This window comes from Conger conger, chromosome 11, assembly GCF_963514075.1.
Source record: "Conger conger chromosome 11, fConCon1.1, whole genome shotgun sequence".
Taxonomy (NCBI): Eukaryota; Metazoa; Chordata; class Actinopteri; order Anguilliformes; family Congridae; genus Conger; species Conger conger.
The window spans coordinates 2,308,201-2,320,700 of NC_083770.1; the positions used below are offsets into that span (position 1 = coordinate 2,308,201).

The 12,500-nt window shown below is 47.2% G+C and overlaps 1 protein-coding gene across 2 annotated transcripts in view; it reads left to right on the top strand.

Annotated features, from left to right (window-relative positions):
* LOC133140265 (netrin receptor UNC5C-like) overlaps positions 1 to 12,500 on the top strand; it is a 213,053-nt gene that overhangs the window by 176,612 nt on the left and 23,941 nt on the right. The window contains exons 8-10 of one of the 2 annotated variants that reach the window (XM_061260042.1): positions 1,445 to 1,501; positions 5,601 to 5,792; positions 8,363 to 8,710. In XM_061260042.1, coding sequence (XP_061116026.1) covers positions 1,445 to 1,501; positions 5,601 to 5,792; positions 8,363 to 8,710 — 597 coding nt within the window. The remainder of the gene's footprint in view (positions 1 to 1,444; positions 1,502 to 5,600; positions 5,793 to 8,362; positions 8,711 to 12,500) is intronic. The other variant, XM_061260043.1, reaches the window with a different exon arrangement.

Below are 12,500 nucleotides of genomic sequence, written 5' to 3' on the forward strand. Positions count from 1 at the left end.
CGGTTTTGTGGCAGATGCTGAAAATATAATTTGATCACACGAGTATTAAGAAAAGGGTTTTCTTCCCTTTTTTTAGAAACTCAGAGCTAACTTTAGCAGAGACGTCCATAATGGCTTCCTGGAAAAGACGGTCGTTTTCCTCTAAATCCTGGGTTGTCGTGCAAGGAATACGTTTGTGTAGCGGGCATTCTGGTAACATTATCTCTACGACGAATCAATAGCCCTCTTTACCCAGTGAAGTCGAACTCTTTAGCCACTGAAGTCTAGCTCTTTAGCCACTGAAGTCTAGCTTTTTAGCCACTGAAGTCTAACTCTTTAGCCACTGAAGTCTAACTCTTTAGCCACTGAAGTCTAACTCTTTAGCCACTGAAGTCTAGCTCTTTAGCCACTGAAGTCTAGCTCTTTAGCCACTGAAGTCTAGCTCTTTAGCCACTGAAGTCTAGCTCTTTAGCCACTGAAGTCTAGCTCTTTAGCCACTGAAGCTGAGAGAGCTGCCATTGCTCATGATGTTTTACTGCTTTGGAATAGCTTGGGAGACAAAGCAAATGATTCCTCAGGCTGTGCCCATTGGCTGCCCCTGTGTGCACCATCTCTCTCCTTCTGCCTTGTTTATAGCATATGAACACAGACATTCCATCTAACAAGCTGTCAGTCTGTTTGTCGAAATATCTCGACTCACTCGGATCAACCCTCTGTGTTCAGTCAGACGTTTTTTTTTTCTCCTGAGCATCTGAGTCCAATGCACTGTCCATTTACTGCATTGTGTGCGTGCGCGTGCGTGTACGTGTGTGTGTACGTGTGTGTGTACGTGTGCGTGCGTGCGGGAGGGTTAAATGTATTTTTGTGTATTTGCACATTCACCCCTCCCAGCCAGGCTTACTCCCCATTGCTATTCCAGTTAAGAGCTACAGTAAAGAAGTGGACTTTTAATTGTTCATCCCTAAAAATAGGGCCCCACATCTGAGTGTTACAGAGTTACAGAGGTTCCAAAATGGCAGAGGATCCAAAATGGCTTCGCTTTCTCCTCTGGTTAAGTGGGATACCTCCATCTGCCAATGGCCACATCTACTCTAGACAGAGGAACAATTAGTATTAGCTCCCCTTGAGAAGTATCGGTCTGCAAAAACTTGGAATTTACTAAGGCGAGACTGCCTAACAGCTGGGAACATTTACACATACATTTCCTTCTGTTTTATTTGTACGTTCTCCTTAATGTATTACCACAAGCTCATAAAAAAAAGGTGTCATGCTGTGCTGTGAGTCAAGATGGCTCCTTTAATGTTAGCCAAGCAGGAGGAAAACAATACAAAGATGAGAAATTAAAAATGAGAAATGCCTCCGAGTCAAACATTTTTCCTCATGCCTCATGCTCGTCTTTTGTCTGACCCCATTTTAATTTAATTTTCATCTCACCCTCCCTTCCTCCCCCCTTCTCTTCTCCAAGGTTCATTATATCAGATGTCTTCAGAACCAAAGGTCAAGAGTGATTTTGGATTTTCATGTGAGTTGTTTTTTTTGTTTGTTTTTGTGTTCGTTCAGTTGGTTTTTCTTGCTTGTTTCAGGCTTTCTGTTCGCTTTTGCTTTGTGCGCCATTAGCTTTCCTAACTCTTTTCTCGCTGCCATTTTCCTCCTGCGATAGTCTCTGAGCTTTGCTGTTCCTCCAGCGAGCCGCTGATCTGCCTGTCTCACACTCCTCTCAGACATCACTGCTCCTGTCTCACACTCCTCTCAGACATCACTGCTCCTGTCTCACACTCCTCTCAGACATCACTGCTCCTGTCTCACACTCCTCTCAGACATCACTGCTCCTGTCTCACACTCCTCTCAGACTGTCTCACACTCCTCTCAGACATCACTGCTCCTGTCTCACACTCCTCTCAGACTGTCTCACACTCCTCTCAGACATCACTGCTCCTGTCTCACACTCCTCTCAGACTGTCTCACACTCCTCTCAGACATCACTGCCCCTGTCTCACACTCCTCTCAGACATCACTGCTCCTGTCTCACACTCCTCTCAGACTGTCTCATACTCCTCTCAGACATCACTGCTCCTGTCTCACACTCCTCTCAGACATCACTGCTCCTGTCTCACACTCTCACACTGTCCGCCTGACAGTGACAGCGCATCTCAGGCCAAGCCCTGCGTTTATTTGTGAAATGTAATCATTCTTTAGTTTTCATCGCTGAAGTCTTCTCTTTCTTCCCTCCCATTCGCTTTGTGCTCGATGCATTAATCTGAGCGATAGGTTTTAATGCTCTGCTTTAGTAGCTTGCCACTTTCATCATCAAAGCTTACATGCAAAACAGTGCGTAACTAACAGGGAAGCTTGTGGGGGGGGGGGCACATTATATTCCAAGACCTTCATCTTCTCTTTAATATCCTGTCTTATAAGGGTGCCGGAGAGGGTTTTAGGCAAATATGTTCTTTATGGGAGAGGCAAAATTTTGCCATTCGTCACCACAGGAGAGTAGCAAATTGCTGGTCCAGCATGACAAGTGAGACCAGCTTCAGGTCAGTGGTCACCAGCCTGTGTCCAGCTGGCTGCCATCTGGTGAATCAATTACGGGGAACTGGTCACTTTGGCTGCGAGCAGAGTGAGAGGAGAGAGGGAGAGACTGGCAACCTGCTTCCTCCGCGACTGGACGTCAGCGCTGCTCTCAGAAGCGGCATCAGGCAGATTTACAGATGGCGTTTAACACGCGCCTCTCATTGGAGCTTGAAATTAGTCTCGAGTTCCGCCTAGAACAAAACAAGTGAAGGAGTATTGAAAAATGAGGGTTATTATTTTGTTTGATAAACTGCTCCATGCTCAGTCAATGGCCACAGTGAGGCTCTGGTGAAGCCACTCTTACTGTACCTGGTGTCACAGTGGCCTTGTGTGACCTGGTCAGTGGATCCCACACCCTCTGCCTGTCGGCATAGAGGGGCATGGGCGTAGACATAGCATGTGTTACGTGAATAAGTCAGACTTTATTCAGTTTACAGGAAGGGATGTGTTGCCTGGGCTGGGTGCGTGTGTGAGGGATGGTATAGCCGAGGAGCCTGTAGTGTAGGTGGGGTATAGACAGACGGGGGGCAAGAGGATGGCATATTTTGTTGTGAATGGCAAAGATAGTGAGTTGCAGTTCTCCATAGGCTATACAGTCTATATATCTCCCTGAAGGTGATAAGTGCTGTTGTCTGTCTGTCAGTTGGAGAAAATGTATGCCTTTGTGATAAAAATGCCATTCATATTTAGTAGGAGAAGGTGAGCATTGCTGGGCTGAGTGGCCTGTTCACCATTAACATTATTACCTTACCTATTACCTGTCTTTAGTTCAGGGCCTGGTTCAACTGGTTGTGCTGAAGGAACAGTGTGCTACCAAGTGACACTGTAGATGTCTTAAAATAATTTGTTTTGAGCCAGCAATGCTTATTGTTGAAGAACTGGAGAAGGTGGCTATTAGACTGGAGCAACTCAGCCTGAAAGGTTTTCCAGCATTCCGTAAAGCAATGATGCTGTTTGTGTTTGAGCAGGGAACTAGATTGCCCAAATCAAGGCTGATTAGCCAAATCGGTTAGTTTTTCCAAAAGTGGTTAAATGTCCTTGCTTTTCAACCGTATAACACAGAACCAGGCCAAAGTAGCTGGATTGCTCAGTTTGCCGCATCAATCAAGCAAGCCTAAACTAGATAGCCTCTCCAGAACTTAATCAACCAAGGTAGCAGTCGGCGAATGGCAGATGCATCTTACTGCCGTACAGCACTGACAGGGGTGCACATGGGAGACACTTGAGATGCAGAGCTAGCCACGGCTTCCCGTCTCAGTTTGATGAACAAAACCTCCAGGAATCAATAGACAGCGATTCAGAGTTGAGGTGCTTCTTCCACATGCAGCTCCCACCTCCAACCTGACCTACAAAATGTCCCATCAGCAGCATTACACCCCATCATGGACATGTCCACCCCGATACGGAGACATTTCCCTGCCTTCACACGTAGGTATGTCAAAAACCATATGCGGTCGCAAATTGATCGATGACCACCCTCATGCCAAATTTTGTGTTTCACGTAGCCCTGAATTCAACAGCTGCAGCACGAGACATTGTCCATTCGTCTTGCTAAAGACAGGAAGGGAAAGTTGCATTTGTATTCCGCAGGACGGAGCAGGTCGACGGGTGCTGCTTGCAGGTTGGACGTCCTCTAGCCGGGGGCAAAGATCGCATTAGAGGAGATTGATTCCCAGTGCCATGGCGACTATCCGTGGAGGCTTCATTGTGGATTATTTTGACACTGAGCGGTTCTGCTTTATCCGCCAGCCACCAGCCAGGATACCTTGGCATGACGCAGAGGCAGGAGGAACTACAGCACACTTTGTGGAGAAAGACCCGCCGTGAGATGCACTACCCGCGTAAGGGGCAGCCGGGAAGACCAGGGGGCAGCAACCGTAACTCATTAAGATGGCAGTCTCACTTACTGCTGGGGAGAAGCAGCATGTCCTCATAAACGAATGGCCGCTTACTTGTGGCTAACACTGCCATCTGGTGGTAGGAGGGCAAACGGCATCATTTCTGGAAAGCTCATTTCATTCGGCCCGATCCCCGACAGCAACATTCGAGGCTCATCCACTCGTGTACTTCAGAGCATTACCCCTGCTCTATGCTACCACACCTCTCTGAGGGCCCTACTCAAAACCTCATCATGGAAAAAATGAAAGACAGGGACTCGTTCTAAATCTAATCACTGAAGTAAAAGAATAGAAGCAGATAGAAAAAAGAGAGGGAGAGAGAGAGTGAAGGTGTAACTAAATCATTTCTATTATAAGGTTTAGAACTTGGACTTTCGAAAAAATCTTTAAGGCCTCTCCATTCACTGCGACCATCTGTTACCTGATGCCACCTCGTTGGTGCTTTCTCTTTCGTTTAACGCAGTTAACTTTAATCTTTGCTAATGCAACGTTTGCAGGTAGCTGAAAGAACATGACACTTGCTCTAAGTGCATTCCGTTCAGCTTGATCGAGTCTCAGCATTCACAGTCCGTCTTCTAAAGCCTGGTGACCATAGACGTGACGCTACAGGTGCTATATAATGTTCAGAAGCAATGCTGCTGCTGTTTTAGTTTGTGGCTCCCGTGTAGATCATTTCTCATTGTGTTCACGCTGGAATCTGCCAGACCCTTGTTCAATGGCTCAGTAAACCTCTCAATTAGTGTTCCTGGGTCTGCCGTTGGTTCGTGAAAAAGCCACTGCTGTGTTAATTAACTGTTACATTTTCAGTACTTTTGAAGACACTTCAAACGTTTCAATGAATTGCAGAAGGAAAGGTCATAGAGTCATTCTCCATTAAAGAGAATCGGTGTGTGTATGTGTGTGCGCACACATGGTAAGCATCTCTAAGCATTTTTCCATAGGGACAGTAGATGAGTGCTAAACTCACTTCAGTCTCTCAGTCTGAGGAACCAGACTAAACAAACCTTTATTCCTGAAAGCAGGTCATTGGGTGAAAGGCTACAAGGTTATTGATGTAGTGCACCATTTCCCTCCTGCAGTAGTCTCTCACTAAATGAGGTGAGACATGCAGCTGCTCACCCTGTCCCCCCCCCCCCCTGCCCCCCCCTGCAGCCGCGCCCAGCACGGATGACGTGGCGCTGTACGTTGGCATCGTCATCGCCGTCATCATGTGCCTGGTCATCTCCGTCATCGTGGCCCTCTTTGTCTACCGCAAGACCCACCGCGACTTCGACTCTGACATCATCGATTCCTCCGCGCTCAATGGAGGCTTTCAGTCGGTCAACATCAAAACGGCTCGGTCAGGTAAGCAGGAACACGCAGTGATTGGTGGTGGGGGGTGGGTGGGGGGGATGGGGACAGGCTGACTGAAATAAACAACTTGGAACGATAAATGGAAACGAGGACTACCAGACTAGGTCATGCTACTAGCTTGCTCCAGATGCAGTGAGGTCCGTAAGTATTTGGACAGTGACACAGATTTTAAGGACTATAATTCATACATATAACTTTAATTTGAAGGTGTTTATGTCAATATGGAGGAATACTGTCCTTTAACGTTGTGTCACTCTCTGCATATGAGAACAGATAGTCCCGCTCACCTCTGCCAAAAGATTTCAGTGAGATGTGTGCTGTCTGAAACTCCCCTGAGTTCATATAATGTGGCATAATGGCTTAATTAGCACGGAGCCTGTATTAGATCCTCAGCTGTTCTTCCTAAAGAGCTGGAGAACTCCCCACTGTGACACAAGGTCTATTCCTGTTTTTTTATTTATTCAAGATGCTTTGGCAGATGTTAGTCAGTACAATCGGGGCAAACATATCGGCAGATTGACTCATCACGTAGCGTAAGAAGGGCACACCAAAAACGGGTCGGCGCGAGCATTATCCCCCGTGTCATCAAGCCGCCCAGCTACTCCCGCCCGCAGAGTCTTCGCACATTAAAGCAATTGTGCGCCGGGATTTTAGCCCATTGAAAAAGCACAAATGAAATATATAAATGTGACTACAAACAAAAGCAAACAGTTTTCCATCGCCGGCGCTGACAGCGGAATGTAATTACATTAGGATTAAAAATGTCAGATCAGAGCTCAAACCGCTTCTGTTAATCACCAGCGTTTCTCCGCCGGTGCTAAAGGTGGCATTCTGCAGTTGTGCGTGGGGACTTTACGCAAATACATCACCAGTTTTTCTTTCCTCTCGAGCCGCGCCCCGGCGGGAGAACACGCGCGCGGATTAAAATTTAAATCAGGCCGCAAATGAAACGGCGAGGCCGCGGACCAGAATGCAATTTAGGAGCTTCGGCGCGCTCCAGGGCCGGGGCCATCTCATCAAGAGGCCGTTAGGATGCTCGTCACTCTGTGGCGAAGGCTCTCTGGTCAGCGTTAATGAAGAATTGTGTTTCCTCCCCCGTTTGGTCTCTGCGGCTCGCTGGTTAATTACATTTCCCCGGCGGGGGATGGCCTGGGAGAGCAGCGGAGAGCAGCGGAGAGGGAGGGGCAGACCCCGTGGTGCCGGTGGGCCACAGGACCTGAGCGGACCGTCTGCCGTGATCATTACGTCACCCTTTCACCTCAGATGTACTCCGTAGGCCGGTGGTCCTCGCTCCTGGTCCTGGAGAGCTGCTCGATTAAGTGCTGAGTAACAGCGAAAGCAAGCACACCCTGCAGCTCTCCGGGACCAGGAGCGAGGGCCACTGCCGTAGGCAGAGCGTAGGCCCTCCCCTCCATCGATTGGCCGATCGTATTTGATGGGCGCCTCCTCGATCCGTCTCGAGACCGGTCAATGAGCGCGATATCCTCAGCCGAACACGAGATCACTCGATGACCGCGTTCATTCGCTCGTGTCAAGAGGACTGGTATTAAATTTGAAACAGGTCATAGACACGTTGCGCGGGCCAGGCGTGAAGACGCTTATGTAACGGGTGTGAAAAGCAGCGAGAGTGCTTCACGACGTGCGCTTTCTCCGCTCCCGCGTACCTGAGAGCCGCTCCGCATTAATTAATCAGATCTCTCTCCGCGGATAATTGGGAGCCGCTCTCCACGTCCACACTCGAGGGCGAGGAGAGGTGGGGAACTAAGAGCTCTCGTCCCGCGCTGGGCTCGCTGAAAGCGCTACCGGTGTGAATATTCATTCAGCGTCTCTGCAGGGTTACCTTGGAGTACCAGACCACAGCTCCCGCGTTTAGGTGCCCTTCATCCATTCAGTTCACTAGGCATCCAGCGCTAACTGTGCGGTATGCGTGGAGTTTGTTTCCAAACAAGGATTCACTTGAAGTCCGGAAGTGACGTCATTTCTGATCTGATTGGAAAGTGGGAGGACTTAGTTGATGGGTCACAGAACCTCAGATACATACAGATAAAATAAGTGTATGATCAAAGGAATGATATTCAAACAAACAGACAGCTTTTGGGGGAGCAAGAATTGACACATTTATGAGGGATTAAAACCCACACACATACATATTGCACAGCATTTGAGAAACAGCTGAAAGTGGCAGTACATGCAAATATTGTTTTGATGAGCTGACTAACCTTGAAATGAAATGTGCAGACTTGGGTCAAAATTCTTTTGGGATTCTGTACTCGATAGAACTTGCCTGGTGCCAATGAGCCAACTGAGAGGACCAGAGGGCGATGTTTGCCCTTTTTGAGAGTATTTCACAGCTTCCAACAAACCAGACAAGCTCAGTAAAGCATAGAAAAGTACATTTCACCTTTGACCCAGGTCTTGAAATTTGCAAAATGAAAAGAAAATCCTGTCATATTATAAATAATACACTCAGCAAGGACACCATGTTCCAGACCTGCTGGAGACTGTGTCTGTTGGACACAAGCTGATAAACAAAAAAGTCAACGTCCTCTTCAACTTCACAGCGGACCTCCTGACCGCGCCCCCCGACCTGACCTCGGCGGCGGCCATGTACCGCGGGCCCGTCTACGCCCTGCACGACGTGGCCGACAAGATCCCCATGACCACCTCGCCCCTGCTGGACCCCCTGCCCAACCTCAAGATCAAGGTCTACAACTCGTCTGGCCTGGTCACGCCCCAGGAGGATGGCTCAGACTTCACCTCCAAGCTCTCGCCCAAGGTCACGCACTCCCTCCTGGACAGCGAGACCATGAACCTGCGCAACCAGAGCCTGGCTCGCACCCGCGACCCCTCCTGCACCGCCTTCGGGTCCTTCAACTCGCTGGGAGGACACCTCATCGTGCCCAACTCAGGTGAGTGCCATCTCCACACCTGTACCCACAAACTGCTTTAAAGACCACATAATGATTGGCGAAAAGCCGGAAAATACAGGAAATTCATACAAGCTCCGAAGCCATTATCTTGACCTATGCACTGACTAAGGCTTTCAACACACAATACTACGGGTACTGTAACTATGGTGGTCTACCTCAAACAACATGTACCACTGGGCAGGCTGCTGAGGATTCAATCACATATTCTCTTTGAATCAACAACCAAATCGATTATTTTCAGAGGAACGCAGGACTTAAAGAGTTGATTTCTCAAATCAATCATCTTGAGACCTTTATATTGTTTTTGGGGTCTATTTGACCCCATTCAGTGTTTGAAATCTCTTGAAAACCAGTAAATCTTGATACTGTATGATTTTTCGAATTTAGTTAAACAGTGAATATGAAATGAACATAATAACTATGCATACCGAGGTGTTGTGTGGAGTAACCTGTATAAAATGTAAGAAAATTTTTATTTTTATCTCAGATTTCTTTGCATCTATGTTTCTGGTGGCACTTTCCAATACTTTCCAAGGTGTCAAACTTTCATTTACCCCAAGCTAAATTAGGTGTTTCTCACAGATTTTCCATATTTATGGATAAAAGGTTAGCCATTTGGGAGACTATAAGAAGGCAACACACTTCCTATTACAAACATTTTTAGTCAATTCAAACTGTTGTGGTAAATTTGACCCCAAATATAAAAGCGGTCATAAAAGCTATGCATACCATGACACATACTATGAAGGTTAAAGGACAGGTACTCTATATTTCCTCTCCTCCTCCCCAAAACCATGTTATATTATGTTGTGTTATATTGCCATAAACAATACTGAGTATGCGACGTCTCAGTTGTCAACAACAAGCAATTGTCCCAGAAAAATCTATTAACTGAAAACCCATTTGCAAATGGCGTACTATGCGCATCTTGTCATTATACAAAATGTGAAAAGCATCTATGCAACATTATTTATAATGACTTGGCATAGATAAACTGTCAGTTACTATAGAAATCTCTTCAAAAGCATTCTGCCGTGTAATGTGTTCACATTTTTATTCCGTTCTAACGCTCTCCTCCTTTCACTTTCCTGGCATGTGGGAAACGTACAGCTGCATTCCAGAATGCTGGCCATTCTGAATCACGTGTATGCTAAATCAAGTTACTTAATCACACGGAAGAGCAAATGAGAGCACAATGTATCACATACTCCGTGGCTAAGTAGAAACTACATTTAGCTTGCAAATGGACTTTGTATCATTAAGTCAGGGCTAATTGATAGAATAGTCATGACACATTCTCACTTATTTATCTCTGTGGCTACCGCTAATATTTTCCACTACTGTATGCTGCAAAGTGCCAAACTCGCCAGGTTACTCTCTACCCAAAGGAACAATTGCGGGTGGGCAAATAATAGAGCATCTTTGACTACACACGCATTTGTCACAAATAAAAATTAACACTCTCGCTGACACTCCTTCGCAACGTTCGCTCACTGAACATCTTAGTTGACGGTTCGCCTCGTGGTGAGAGGTTCGGGCGGAAATGCGTCTGGAGCACGGAGAGCTCATTAAAGCCGCCGGCTCTAATGAACCCCGGCAAGTCCCGAGCACGGCTTGTGACGCCAGCGCTAACAGCTAACAGCCCGATGCATAAATAGCTCGTCGCAGGAAATCCTGCTAATTTGATAAATAAAAGCCGCAGAAAGAACATGGATATGAGAAGTCTCGCGGCGGGCGGGGGAACACCGTAACCACAGAAACGGCTCTTGTCACGGCGCTCTTACGATATTAGATCCTCTCATTAAAATGGTGAGACTGCTTTTATGAGCATCAGATGTTTTCTCATTATAAATGTCTTCCGCATGCCTCCTGGTGTCCTACAACACCACATTTAGAATTTGTGTGTTCTTACAAAGTCGTTATTCTAATAACAGTAGCTGGTATAGCTTGCCTTTATTAATGGTATAATGTAGGCTAGTAGTAGCACTTGAAAGTGGGCTATGTAGCCAATACAGAAAGCATTAACTTATTACCAATAATAATAATAACAATAATAATATCGCCATTAGTGCCAGGTTTGCCCTGGGTTTGTTCAAACATGGTCCCCCAGAACAAACTATCTTTATTATTGATGAAAGGAGGAAGAGTTTCTTTCTTCTGTTTGCACACCACCTCTTAGTGACATGGATTCTTGAGTAGCCCTCTGACTCTGACCAGGCTTCAGTGTTGGCTACCTGGGGGGTATTTCACAAAGCAGCTGGACAAGTACACCAAGTATAACCCAGAACCGCTGTTTTGTTCCAATTTCGAAAAAAGTTCCAATTTTGGAAGGGTTTTCCTTGGTGGACATATCCGGCTAACTCGGTACCCCACTGGTGGTGAAATCACCAACCCTGAAATTCGGAGAGGAGTGACTGCTGAAACGCTTAGTGTGGCTGTCGACAGTCCATTTCTGCAGCTGTACTCACGGTGTTCTCCGGTTCTGCCCACTGTAGGTTCAAGGCTCTGGCATTTCCAGCTGAGCGCACTGCGAATGGCTTAGTGACGCAGCGAGCAGCGGCCATTGCGGCTCTCCCCCAGCGGCAGGAGCGGTGGTTAGCTTAGCTCTCCGCTCGGCGAATAAATCGCTTACGCCTCAGTTAAACCTGACACGCCACGGAGCACGTAATAACCGGATTAGCGTGCTCCGTCGGTTAGGAGCAGAAAGGGAAATCGCTCTGGCGTCAGTTCCAAACCCGAGGTACTGTATTTCACACAGATTAGTTGGGAAGCGGGTCTGGACAGAACGGGTCTGGACCGAACGGGCCACACAAGCTTGGCAGAGCGAGTGCAGTTCACTGTCGCTGTTTTTGCCATGTTTTCCCGCACTGCATTGTGGGATTGCACTGGGTGCTGTCGGCGTACACCACTGTGGTAAAAGTGTTGTTTATTTTATTTATTTTATTTCCAAAGGTTGATGTGAATCTCCTGTAAGGGTATGGCAGGAGTGGCAGGGCCTGTAGCCTAGTGCTGAAGGTACATGTCTGGCACCCAGAAGGTTGGTGGTTCAAGCACCGGGTAGCCATGATAAGATCCAGGCAGCTGTGGGCCCCTGAGTGTGGCCCTTAGCCCCACATCGCTCCAGGGGGGATTGTCCATGCTTAGTCCAATCAACTGTAAGTCTAGCCTGACTTGTGTACATTTGACTCCAGTAGCCATTGGCCTAGACCAGAGCTACTCAACTCCACGTCCTGCAGGCCACAGTGTCTGCAGATTTGTGCTCCTACTATGCGCTACACAACCTGATTTCACTAACTATTTAACCTGCTTGGTCCGGATAATAACATAATTAGTGAAATCAGGTGGTTGAAGCAAATGCCTGCAGACACTCGATGAGTTGAGTACCGCGGCCCTAGATAATGTGCTCATACTGCATTGACAAATGCCAGTGTTTGGATAGCAACACCCAAATAAATGTGCCAAGCTGTGTTAGTGACTTAAATTGCCACAATATAGGCAATTTAACGGTATGCACACATCTCAAGCTTCAACACAGCTGGAAAGCTGTTGGATTGTAGCATCGAGCGACCCAAATATGCCTGCCATCCAAGCGAAAACTTCCAAAGCTACTTCCATGGAAGACAGAAGACCTCAGACCCTTCGATAAAGCGCTGTTATTGCAACGTCTGCGGTATTTTAGCAGAAATGTTTAAAAGCGTGTTCGCCGTGCGTAGTTCCCCTCTGGTTTGAAACGGCGAGCTCTCCCCTCGAGGTGCCGGATCTTTCAGAT